This window comes from Passer domesticus, chromosome 7 (assembly GCF_036417665.1).
Source record: "Passer domesticus isolate bPasDom1 chromosome 7, bPasDom1.hap1, whole genome shotgun sequence".
NCBI lineage: Eukaryota > Metazoa > Chordata > Aves > Passeriformes > Passeridae > Passer > Passer domesticus.
The window spans coordinates 56,675,300-56,687,960 of NC_087480.1; the positions used below are offsets into that span (position 1 = coordinate 56,675,300).

A 12,661-nucleotide genomic window follows, 5' to 3' on the forward strand; every position below is an offset into this window, starting at 1 on the left:
CTTGGTTGTTTGTCCACTACAAATAGCTTTAGCAGTAGGGTTTTCTGGTGTGAAAATGGATTGAAGATGCACATGCACATTTCAGTTTCATGCTTATCATAAATAAGGTGAATTATTATGTGCCCTGTGGCTGGAATATAATTCAGGTCTTAGTATGAGGGAGCAGCTTCTGTGATGTCCCTTGGAAAAGAGAAGCTGTGCAGGAAGACACTTCCACAGGCACAGGCCACCTGCACGTCTGGGCTGCAAGTCAGAAATTTCATAGAGAGATTGCAGCTTGATACAGTCTGAATTTGATTAGCCACTGATCTCATTATCTGTGGGCTGGCCTATAATGGGAAGGAAAAAATATTTCTGTAAGAATATATTAACTGTGGGTCAGTGATTGTGAAGTCTAAAATTGTGATGCTGTGGAGGTCAACATCACCTTGGGCTATAGGTCAGGATTTTACTTTAAAATTAGGCAGAAATATAATCATTGTTTGCTGCCATGGTGGGATGAGTCTTGTTTCTGTGTAGTTGTTATTCAGTTGTTACTAAACTCAGAGTAGGAGATTTTCAGGTCTGCCTTCAGCTGCTTCTAGCCCACTAAGGCATCCCTCAAAATATCCAACAAGAAACTCCAGTTCATGTTGCAGTATGGAGAATTGTTTAAGGATGAGGTTACAACCCTGAATACAAAATCAGAGTTACTTTGTTCTTTCTTTATCACACCAGTGTTCTGTATCATGTGGATTATTAGTTTCCCTAAAAAATAAAGGAGATGTAGGTAGCAATAGCATCCTGTGTATCACAGAACCATCTTGGGTTTTAGATCTTAAGATGGGATCATCATTTTAAACTGTAAACTCTGTGGGATAGGGACCTTCCTGTGTTGAATGCATAATTCCACAAGAGGTGAAGTACTGGGTAAGGGACAATGCCTTTGTGCTGGAATGCAGTGGAGTCATGTTACCTGTACTGGATTATTTGTGTACTGAGCAGTGAAACCAATGAAACTGTAGAAAGCTATTTTTATAAATGTTTTTAATGGAGAGGTTTTTTAGTGATGATCAGAAAATAATTGTTGTTTTTAGTTAAAGAAATCCTGTGCTATAAATAAAATAATAGAACTTCTCACTGATTTTTAGAGTCATACAGTGTCCTGAGTTGAAAGGGATCCACAGGGATCATAGTGCTCCAGCTCCTGGCTCTGCACAGGACAGCCCCAGGGATCACACCAAGTGTCTGAGAGCATTGTCCAAACATCCAAAGTTTGGATATCCATCCAAATGTAGGATAAAGTTCAGAACTTCAGGTAACTGGGAAAGAAGGCAAGAAAGAAGTCTGCCTTGAGTAGGGAAATGGGAGGAAAGTTAAAATGAGCCTGTTTCCCTCAGTCTGAATGCAAGTAGAAATTAATGGAGTAAAGGGTGAGAAGAGCAGTTGTAGACATTTCTTTTAAATACTGGTGTAAAAAAAAGGATAGGGACAAACATACTGCATTTCTGACCAAAAATTTAAATAGTTCTGATAGATCAGATATTTAAATTGCAAGGTGTTTGGAAAAGGGTTTTATGTCCCTTTTACTCAAGTAACAACCAAGTTCTGGTGGTTGTGTGTAAACATAAATAACAAACAGTGCTTAGATTGATGTTTCAGGTTAAAAGACATGGCAGTTTAGATTTCCAAGGGTCTTGATGCATAAAAACCAAGGACACCAAGTGAAGTCAGTGACTTTTGGGAGCATTGAATTGACCTGGTGCTTCATTTTCCAAGTGCCCACATTCAGAGTAGGTTGAGATGTCCTCTACTGAGCTGCACTGAACACTGTCACCTTGCTTTGGGAAGAATTTTGCCAACAAAGCTGCTTCATGGCTCTAAGCATGCTGATGATTCTTGTTTTGATTTATGATCTGCAAAATGAATTTTTGAGATTTTTTTTTTAAATATTGATTACCTATCCTAATTTTGGCCAGATAATTTGCATCTAACTTTCCACTCTTTGCATGCATTATTAATTAATGGACATTGGGTGGCATACCAGAAGCAAGAACCTGCAATAAGAATTCTTTATAGGACGCTTCAAATCTGCATCAAATTCAATTTATTGTGCAGTCTGTGTAAAGAATCAAAATATTCCCACCTCAAAAGTATTTCTCGTGTCCTCAACTGTCAATTTGTGTTTTCCTTCCTCTCTCAGGGATTCACTCTCTTGCATTTGGGCATTTCTCATGCTCACAATGTTCTTGCTATCTATGCTTTATTTTGTTTTAACTGAGGGGAAAAAAATGTGCTTTTCTTTTTCTTGCCTAGAGCACCATCAACCCTGTGGACGCCGTGTATCAGCCCAGCCCCTTGGAGCCATCAGGGATCAGCACCATGCCCTCCCAGGCTGTCACACTGCCAGGTGAGCTGGGAACATCCCAGAGTGTCACACTGCCAGGTGAGCTGGGAACATCCCAGAGTGTCACACTGCCAGGTGAGCTGGGAACTGCCCCTTCCCAGAGTGTCACACTGCCAGGTGAGCTGGGAACTGCCCCTTCCCAGAGTGTCACACTGCCAGCTGAGCTGGGAACTGCCCCTTCCCAGAGTGTCACACTGCCAGCTGAGCTGGGAATTGCCCCTTCCCAGAGTGTCACACTGCCAGGTGAGCTGGGAACTGCCCCTTCCCAGAGTGTCACCCTGCCAGGTGAGCTGGGAACTGCCCCTTCCCAGAGTGTCACACTGCCAGCTGAGCTGGGAACTGCCCCTTCCCAGAGTGTCACACTGCCAGCTGAGCTGGGAACTGCCCCTTCCCAGAGTGTCACACTGCCAGGTGAGCTGGGAACTGCTCCCTCCCAGAGTGTCACACTGCCAGGTGAGCTGGGAACTGCTCCCTCCCAGAGTGTCACACTGCCAGGTGAGCTGGGAACTGCTCCCTCCCAGAGTGTCACACTGCCAGGTGAGCTGGGAACTGCTCCCTCCCAGAGTGTCACACTGCCAGGTGAGCTGGGAACAGCCCCTTCCCAGAGTGTCACACTGCCAGGTGAGCTGGGAACTGCCCCTTCCCAGAGTGTCACACTGCCAGGTGAGCTGGGAACTGCTCCCTCCCAGAGTGTCACACTGCCAGGTGAGCTGGGAACTGCCCCTTGCCAGAGTGTCACACTGCCAGGTGAGCTGGGAACTGCCCCTTCCCAGAGTGTCACTCTGCCAGGTGAGCTGGGAACTGCCCCTTCCCAGAGTGTCACACTGCCAGGTGAGCTGGGAACATCCCCTTCCCAGAGTGTCACACTGCCAGGTGAGCTGGGAACTGCCCCTTCCCAGAGTGTCACACTGCCAGGTGAGCTGGGAACTGCCCCTTCCCAGAGTGTCACACTGCCAGGTGAGCTGGGAACTGCCCCTTCCCAGAGTGTCACACTGCCAGCTGAGCTGGGAGCAGTCACCCAGAGCAGTGGCTGCACACTCAGCTCAGAGGGGCTGAGCAGGGACAGAGGGCACAGGGAATTCTCACCAACCTGGTTCTGGGGATAACCTGATGTCTTTTATTTATTCTCAGTTACTAGCTTGCATTTCTAACACTTTTTGAAAATGAAACTGTAATTTTCACAAAAGGCAAATACTTTCTAGCTAAACAACTGCAGTTTTGTTTTAAATGCCATCTTTGGTTAATAAAAAAAGGACCTAGGTAGGGCTTTTGTAGAAAATGATTTCTTTTTGGAGGTGAGGTAAAATAATGTGAAATCTTCTGAATTTGGGGGTTAACATGTCAAAATATCCCCTAGAACCTGCTCAGCTGTGCAAGTCAGAGCAGCGACCCTCCTCTTTGCCCGTGGGACCTGTGGTGGCATCGCTCGGGAACCAGACCCCAACTCCAAATAGTACAGGTGCAGTTCTGGTAACTTCTATTGAAATACAAGAAACCCTGTCATTAGTCATTAAAACAACAGTATTATTTGCCTGCATCTTGCTTTTATCAACACCAATTTCAGTGTTTTGTTGAAACCAGTAATGCTGCTCTTTCTCCCCACCATGCGTACACAATGTGTACGAGTTTTACCAGCTTCCCTTTGTCTCCCCAGCATTGCAACCTTGCAGTAACTGGTGAAAACATGTCCCTTAAACTTTACTGGTGTTCTGTGCTCTTCGTATTCCTTGTGACTTTCCTTTTGTCAACTGTTAAACTCTTTATGAACCTGCCTTATTATTGCTTTTAATTTTGTACTTTCCTCTTCTTACTTTACATCAGCCTCTATTGATTTGAACAATTCTTGTTTAAGTAGATTTTGAAAGAATTAATTTTTATTGATTCTATAATTTTTAATACTCCACAGGGAGTGGGCAGTCAGCACCTAGCAGCAGTCTCACCTCTCCAAGCCATGTCAACCTGTCTCCAAACACAGTCCCAGATTTTTCTTACTCGAGCAGTGAGGATGAGTTCTATGATGCTGATGAGTTCTACCAGAGCAGTTCTTCCCCAAAGAGATGTATGGAGTAAGTAGCTGACAGTGTGCAGTGTGTGCTGTGTGCAGTCTGTATCTCCAAGGCTTTTCTGCTTGCAGAAATTGGTTTATAAAGGTGGGGGAGGTCAAAAAGCCACTTTGTGTGACAGAGTGAGATTACCCCTGCCCTCAGCCACAGACAGGTAGAAGGAGGCAGTTTGTTCCTCTGCTCCTTCCCATTCCATCAGATATGTGTTCACAAATTCTACCAAACCAAATTTTGGAAGCCCCAGCTCAGAGCTGTAATCTGGGGCCATGGTGCATTTCACATGCATTTGCTGCAGCCTTTGGTAAGTGGCCAGTTCCCTCACACATTTGCCAAAAGATACTCTTTGAAGTTGGCACCCTTTTCTCAAAATCTCTATTTACTCTTCATTTTTTATTAATTGAAAAATTAATTTTAAGAGATGCTACACATTCCAAAGAGGGATTAATCAGCTGTTTTCTGCCTTCATGTGTTTTCTGAGGCTGCAGGCTGTCCCCTTCCTTCAGCTGCAATCCATTCTGAGCTTTCTGTGAATTAGCATGCACCATGTGTATTAGTGTCTGCCACTGCACATATATTGATGTCTATCACTAAATTCCTGGTCTGTGAATATCAAATAATGTGGTCTGAATTAATTAATTTGAACTGTGAGAATTTATTAGTCGTCTTCAGCTCTTCAGGGTCTGCTGCAGTCCTGACTCGGAGCAGCACAGGGAGCAGCCTGAAACGTCCAGATACCACAGAGTCCCTCAATTCTTCCATGTCTAATGGCACAAATGATGCTGGTAAGTGGCCTGTGTCAACTTCCAGTAAGGAGTTACTGTCAGTTTGTCTGTCTGGTTCAATATATGCAGGATTATATATGTGTGTGTGTGTGTGTGTATGTGTATGGCAAGGTACTCATGGGAAGTGCCTTATCTACTGTTTCTTTACTAATGGAAGATTGCTGAATTGTAGGATTTACACCTGTATTTTTTGACACATATGCTGATGAAATACAGTCTGGTAGTGAAGGTTTAGAGGAAAACAAAAGCCATTTATTTGGTCCTTCAGATCTCTTTGATCCTCCCGACGATCGAGAAGATGATGGGGAAGGAGAGTCGGTGGAGGAGCACAAAAGTGTCATCATGCATCTCTTGTCACAAGTGAGATTAGGCATGGACCTCACCAAGGTAAACTTGCTGGGGTTCATGGGGAAGGGAGGGGCAGTAAACCCAGAGTTCTGTGTAAAAAAAGGAGACATGATTTAACTACATATTTGTTCTAAGAGCTAGTTAAGCTGTAATCTCTTTAGCACAGCGTTTTTGAATTGGAGTTCTTACTGGAAAGGGAAAAGCAGCTGCAGAATAAATATATCCAGATGCTAAAAGCTGTTTGGGAAAACAGTTTTCTATGGAAAGTAGCTGTTGGTTCTCTTTGAACCTAATTCTTGGAGTACTTGTGAAGCTGGCATAGGGAGAAAGCTGGAATGTTACTCCTGTCTTAGCTTCTAGAACAAAGAGCAACAAGATCCATTCATTATTATGGCATTCATATCCATGGATCCACATCATCCATGGCATTCAATAAAACACAAAGTGAAAGGGAGAAGTAACCATATAGTGAAAAGCTTGGCTTAGTTGGGATCTTAATGAGTAAATAAGTTGTCTGTGTATTTTGAAATGTTACACGTGGGTCTGGTAAGGAAGGGGTTGGGTTCTTTGTGGATGAGATTCCTGCTGGTGTCTGTCTGAAGGCAGAATGAACAGCATTCTGAAGGTGTTGGTCTTTCCAGGCAGCTTGGATAAATTTAAACAAGTAATTCCAGAGTGAGAAAGGACAGGAGAGATCAACCCTTATCCTTAAGTTTCCTTAAGTGGATGAATTCAGCTGTCCAGCCTGGAATGAACAGTAGATAATAAAAAGATAACACTTTTCTGGGGAAACAGCCAGCAGCTCACAAGCAAACTGCTCAAGGATTCTGGCAGTTCTGAATAGGAATTTATCCAAACTGTTCTGGGAATTCCTGGGATAGCTGAAAATTACTGATCTCAAATTAGGCTGCTAGGAATCTTTATGAGCATGTACCTTGTCAGCAACAGTAACTGATGGTGGATCACACTGAGCAGATCCACCATGGACCTTTGGGGGAAAGTAGGGGAGAGTTTAACCTTCATTTTGACAGAGACATGCAGCAGGATGGGACTGCAAGGGAGTGTAACTGAAAATGGGCAGTGTTCACAGAGATGAAATTAAATCAGCAGTGATACTGTAATTCAGAACAGCTTTTGGTGTGCTCTGGGTGGGACTAGAATCCATGCAGGATGAGACTGTTCCTGTTGAGCCTTAGGGTGTGGAGAAGATGCCAACTGACCTGCATCTGTCAGAACTCATTGGTGAGCTGAGAGCACACAATGCTGTGGGTGCTCTGTTTGCTGTTTGCAGTTGGCTTTTGCACAGGATATTCAAATTCCTTCAGCTGGATGAGTTGTTTTTCTTCACTCAGGTGGTTCTGCCAACGTTCATCCTGGAGAGAAGGTCTCTGTTGGAAATGTATGCTGACTTCTTTGCACATCCAGACCTGTTTGTCAGGTATTTGACTGTGGAACAGGAGCATTCACTGGTTCTCATACTGCCCTTGTGGGCTGCCAGAAGTTGGTAGTTTTTGAAGAATATTGCTTCAAAAAGAGTCAAATCAGCCAAACTTGTAGTTGTAAAACAACCAAGCACCCATAAAACCTTCCTGTATCCAAGGTCCCTGCTTATATTTCACTCTGCCTCTCCTTTTGTCTCTCTCTGTAGCATTAGTGACCAGAAGGATCCCAAGGAGAGGATGGTTCAGGTGGTGAAGTGGTACCTCTCAGCCTTCCATGCAGGAAGGAAAGGGTCAGTAGCTAAGAAGCCTTACAATCCCATTCTGGGGGAGATCTTCCGCTGCCACTGGGTGCTGCCTGGCACTGAGGATGACATGGTGAGCTTCTGGTGGTCTTTGTTTGGAGCCCACAATGCAGAGATGCAACCCAAAGCTTTGTTAAGTCACTGACTGAAATGGATTGTGCTTAAGTAGCAAATCAACAAACTGTAGCAATTTCTTAACCAATTCTCCCCCTTCCTTCCTTGTTTTCTTTTGACAGAAGTATAAATCTTGCATAACAAAATTTATTGCTCTTTAAAAAACAGCTTGACATGTTGAAAATGCCCTTTTTCCCTGAACTGTTTCATAGCACTGATTATGAATTTGTTTATTCCCAAAGTTCTGATTTTTTTTTTGCTTCTATTTTTTAAACCAGTGCAGCCCAGAGGGGTTTTCTGTTGTTTTTCTTCTTTGGCACCTCCTTTGGGCCTCTTGCCTTAGGAAGTTGCCAGTGGTGGTGTGGGAAGTGCTGCTGTGAGGTGCATCGTGTAGCCCCAGTAATACATCCAAATCAATGTGATTATTTGGGTGTAAGCCATGTATTTTTCCCATTTCCTTTGCTTCCCACTGATCTGTTTGCTGAAATCTTGTTTCTGAGGTGGATATTTGCACTCCAGTTTGCTGGCATAAAGGCAGTGTTGTATCTGGGCTTCCACTGCTTCTAACCATGAATTAACTACACTTTGCATTCTTTGCCACAGGAAATAAATATTAGTTTATGGTTTTGTGGTACATGAAATGTGGTCATTATTAATATGCAGGTCAGACTTTTCAGAAGCAAAACCAAAAACTGTTTCTCTCACTTAAATATTATTTTGTAATTGGGTTTATGCATGAGTCTTTCAATTTGACTGTTTCTTCTGGGGCAAATTAAAACAAAGACATTTATACTTAAAAATAAAAGAGTAGATCCTTTAGAAAGGATTGTAGTTCCAGGACTAAGGAGTCCTGCAGTACACTTCTAGAAGCCTTTAAAGGTGGAGGCAGCTTCTCAGGGAAGCTTGCAGTGTTTGCAGGCACCATGAGTGATGGAATCCTCTCCCTGTCCCACAGGAGCCAGTCTCAGAAGGACCAGTCCCCTGGGTCAGTAAAAGCAACGTCACCTTTGTGGCAGAGCAGGTCTCTCACCATCCTCCAAGTAAGTTGTGATGTGACAGTGCCTTTGCCAGGAGAGGTGGCAGCTGGAGGGGGGACAGGAAAATCAGCTCTTGGCTTAAATCTTGGATTTAAACTTTGTCTTCAGATTTAAAAGCTGAAGTTTATAAAGGCTGAAAAATTATAAACTGCTTTTGTTAGAAAATAATTGCAAATTCTGTTGCACATTAAGTGTGAGGCACCTGGGGATATTTCCCAGTGAATGAATTTGAGAACAAAGGTATCAGTGTCTTGTGCTGCTGTTTTTAACTCCTGCCTCTCTCTTCAGTTTCAGCATTTTACGCAGAGTGTTTTAGCAAGAGGATACAGTTCAATGCTCACATATGGACCAAGTCCAAATTCCTAGGAATGTCTATTGGGGTCCATAACATAGGGCAAGGTATGTGTGTGTGAACTGAGCAGCAGAGGAGAAACTAAATTCTGCAACTAGGATTTTTCATAGATTAGTTTACATAAATTATTTAAAGTCATAGTACTAAATGTAAGCAGTGGTTGAATTTATGTAACTGGAGCTTATGTATCTGAATTAGAGATGCCTTCCACACTCTCTGTGTGCTGAAAACACCTAGGGCCCAGTTTTTCCCAAAAATACAGCCATCCCTGCCTCCTCCAGAAGCTGGGCATTCTCAGCATCCATTAAAAATGAAGCTCCTCACATTTCCTTTTCATGGCACCCGTTTTCAATGACATGTTTCATGGGATCATTATGAAAAGTTCTGTAGAGGTTTTGCTTGGTGTTTTTCAAGTCTATTTTTATTTTTCTTTAACAGGGTGTGTTACATGCCTAGATCATGATGAACACTATATTTTGACTTTTCCTAATGGCTATGGAAGGCAAGTAAACGCTCTAATTTTCATTTTTAATTCCTTGTAATGTTTCATGCTTAGTGTTTATTGGCCAAGAGCTGATCATTAGTGCATTTCTGTGTTCCTAATTGCAGGTCTATTCTCACTGTGCCATGGATAGAGCTTGGGGGGGAGTGCAGCATCAATTGCTCAAAGACAGGTTACAACGCTTCCATCGTCTTCCACACAAAACCATTCTATGGAGGAAAGAAGCACAGAATTACAGCTGAAATTTTGTAAGCAGCTTCCTTCAATCTTACTTTTTCCTTCCTTAAATGCCAACAGCTTTAACAAGACAGTCAAGAGTGTAAAATGCTGAAGCAGCAACACCCAGAACTTAGCTCATCTTTACCTGTCATGGAATTTCATAGCCAAGTTTGTGAGAGGGAGCTGCCCAGGCCCATGTCCTACTTCATGCTGCTTGGAAACATCCTCAGCTGATTCCCAAAGGGAACTTTGCTCTCCTGAATTATCAAAAGTGTCTCCATCATTACCTTTCCTACAAATACAAATACTGCAGCAAGCCTTGGGATACTGCTCACAGTGTGTCAGTTGAAAGCTTCATGTATTTTACCTGTGGTTTGGTGGATTTTGGTTAAACCCAGCACAGAGAATTCAGTGGAAATTCCCATTTGGAGATGTGCTGTGATGCCAGCAAGTGGATGCTGGCAAAATGAGATTTAACTTGGTTTTAAATCATTGACACATTGATAGATGCCATTTAAAAACTGGTGTCTTGTGTTTCCCAGTAGTCTGGAAACCTTTTTTAAGCTTAAACTCACCACCCTACATCTGTGTGGAAGGCCTGTAAGTGCTTTCCTGAACTCTAAATGCAGATCCAGCCCTTGGGCAAGGCCTGTTTTACTCTTTTCAGTGCTTCCTGTTAAGGTTTCTGTAACTCACTCTGCCAAACTGGCCCCTGGTAAACAGAACCCTCCTCTCTTCTGTGCTGGGCATGGACACTTTGGCTGATATAAACCAGGCTTTAGAGAAGACCAAGTTTTGATCCTTTAGGATTTTTCAGTTGCTGTAATACAGCTGAGAAATAACTGTTTGTTTCTCTTTAGTTCTCCAAATGACAAGAAACCCTTCTGCTCCATTGAAGGAGAATGGAATGGGGTCATGTATGCAAAGTACTCCACAGGGGTAACACAACTTGCTTTCTTTTTTCTCCTTTCATCAGAAATACAAGATTGTACTTAGGGGGGGGTTGGGGTGGGTTTGTAGGCTTGGTATTTTATTTTAAACAAACATTAATAGTTGGAACCTCCTTTGAGGCTGTCCAAAAGAATGCTGAGCTAGGGATAAAATTTGTTCATTTGTTCTTAAGGAAGCTTCATTGCTATACAAGAAGAGAATCGGAAGAATTACCATGTTTCATGTCTTTCCTGCTAACCAGTGCACTAGAGTGTAGAAAATTTGAAGTCTAGCTAAAGGACTGAATAGGTTTATTTCTTTTTCATCTTCCACTCCAGGAGAATGCTGTCTTTATAGATACCAAGAAAATGCCTACAATAAAGAAGAAGGTAAGGAAATTGGAGGACCAAGACGACTTTGAGTCTCGCTGGTAAGAACTTCAGTTTACTGGGAACATTAAGATTTTATTTTGAGTTAGACTCCAGTTTGCAGTACAGGGACTAAAGCTGCACTGATCCAAGCACTGCATGCTCTGCTCTCCCTGAGCCCAGGTACAGGCAGGCTGGGGATTTAAGGGGGGAGAGGAGACCTGGAGTTCTCAGTCACATCCTAATTGGGATCAAATGTTCAGGGAGGTCTGGAGAGCTCCACCACAGCCTCCTCCCTCCTGCTGTAACAGCACAAATACCAAACATCCTGAGGGCTTTTCTGCCTGAGATCTGCTTTTATTCACTGCTATGTCTCCAACTTGTAGCACTCTGCTCCCATAAAAGTCTCCCTTGCCCTTTCTCTTTGAAGCCTATGGAAGGATGTCACCTACAACCTGAAGATCAGAGACATCGACGCGGCCACGGCGGCGAAGCACGCGCTTGAGGAGCGGCAGCGAGCCGAGGCCAGGGCCAGGAAGGAGAGCGAGACCTCGTGGGAAACCAGGGTGAGCTTTGTTCCAACAAGGTGCAGCTCAGCCTGTAGCCTTCGTTCCTTTGTGGCTCTTCACGAGAAGCTGACCCGCGGTTGTTCCTTTGCAGCTGTTCCACGAGGACGGCGAGTGCTGGGTGTACGACGAGCCGCTGCTGAAGCGCCTCGCTGCCGGCAAGCACTGAGGGCGGCGGGGCCGCGGAGCCCGGGCTGGGCAGGGCGGCGGCTGAGCCCGACCCCCGCAGGCACCGCACGGCCCAGCCCCGCCCTGCAGCTGCTGCGGCTCCAATCTCAGGGATTCTGGACTTGCTGAGACAGACAAAGCAATTCACGAGAGGCTGAGCAGCCCCGGGCAGTGCCCCGCTCCTGCTGCCCCTGGAGCAGGGAGAGGCTGGGCCGGGGGCACGGGCACTGTGTGACCACTGTGAATGCCGCCGGTGGGAGCAGTTGCTTAATAATCCTGGGTCCTACATATTTAAAAAGCAAGGAACAAAATGCAAGGTGTCATTTAAATCTCGCTGATGTTTGCGATGTGTAAATATGAGGATTCCTCCGATGGGACAATTTGTTAGAAAATGCTACATAAATGTTATCTTCCACCTGTACGATAATCAAATCTTTTGGCATTTCAGTGTCTTGCCCAAAATAACTGTTATTTTGAGATTAAAATGTAACCATAGATAATTCTACCCAATGCATCTTAAAGCTTCATAAAATAGATTTTTCAAACTTCTCTTATGGACTTTTTATTTATTTCATAATAAACCTTTGCAGGAAGACTTTTTCAGTTGAGTCATGATAAATTAATTATGTGAAATGTATTAGAGGTATTTGTTTTTCCACTGGAATAATCTTTGCAACCAGCTAAACCTACTTCTTAAAGCAGTTAATGAACTAGCAAAATGAGCATCTGCAGCATCCACAGGAGAAGTTTTCTGGACTCTACATCCAGCCTTGCCAGCACATCAGGAGCCTCTGCAGTGTGTGCTTTTGCTACAGTTAATAATGACTGAGTAGCTAGATGTAGCAATCAAACTACTTTTCTCTCCACAATTAAGTCTAGCTTTTATTTGATTTCATCTTAATTTTGTCTTATGTTGCACATACAAAAAAACTAAAGCAGCAGTGTGAGATGGAAGCCTTGGGCTTCTCTCCCCCTCCCAGCACTGTCACTGCTCCGGGAGCGCTGCAGATCCTTTCCTGAGGAGCTGTCACTGCTGAGGAGCTGCTGCAGCACTGAGGGGTGGCACCAAGGCAGAGCCCACA

The 12,661-nt window shown here is 43.9% G+C and overlaps 1 protein-coding gene across 11 annotated transcripts in view; it reads left to right on the forward strand.

Moving 5' to 3' along the window:
• Positions 1-12,179, forward strand: part of OSBPL9 (oxysterol binding protein like 9) — a 57,994-nt gene extending 45,815 nt beyond the window's left edge. For 6 of the 11 annotated variants that reach the window (XM_064428851.1, XM_064428854.1, XM_064428857.1 and 3 more), the window contains 15 exons: positions 2,296-2,389; positions 3,744-3,845; positions 4,293-4,452; positions 5,119-5,231; positions 5,500-5,618; positions 6,932-7,017; positions 7,228-7,396; positions 8,393-8,477; positions 8,763-8,873; positions 9,265-9,328; positions 9,436-9,576; positions 10,408-10,486; positions 10,816-10,907; positions 11,276-11,411; positions 11,506-12,179. In XM_064428851.1, coding sequence (XP_064284921.1) covers positions 2,296-2,389; positions 3,744-3,845; positions 4,293-4,452; positions 5,119-5,231; positions 5,500-5,618; positions 6,932-7,017; positions 7,228-7,396; positions 8,393-8,477; positions 8,763-8,873; positions 9,265-9,328; positions 9,436-9,576; positions 10,408-10,486; positions 10,816-10,907; positions 11,276-11,411; positions 11,506-11,580 — 1,626 coding nt within the window. In that variant the 3' untranslated portion in view covers positions 11,581-12,179. Of the gene's footprint in view, positions 1-2,295; positions 2,390-2,949; positions 2,966-3,075; positions 3,092-3,743; positions 3,846-4,292; positions 4,453-5,118; positions 5,232-5,499; positions 5,619-6,931; positions 7,018-7,227; positions 7,397-8,392; positions 8,478-8,762; positions 8,874-9,264; positions 9,329-9,435; positions 9,577-10,407; positions 10,487-10,815; positions 10,908-11,275; positions 11,412-11,505 lie in introns of all 11 variants that reach the window. The other 5 variants (XM_064428853.1, XM_064428856.1, XM_064428852.1 and 2 more) reach the window with 3 other exon arrangements.
• Positions 12,180-12,661: the final 482 nt, after the last annotated feature.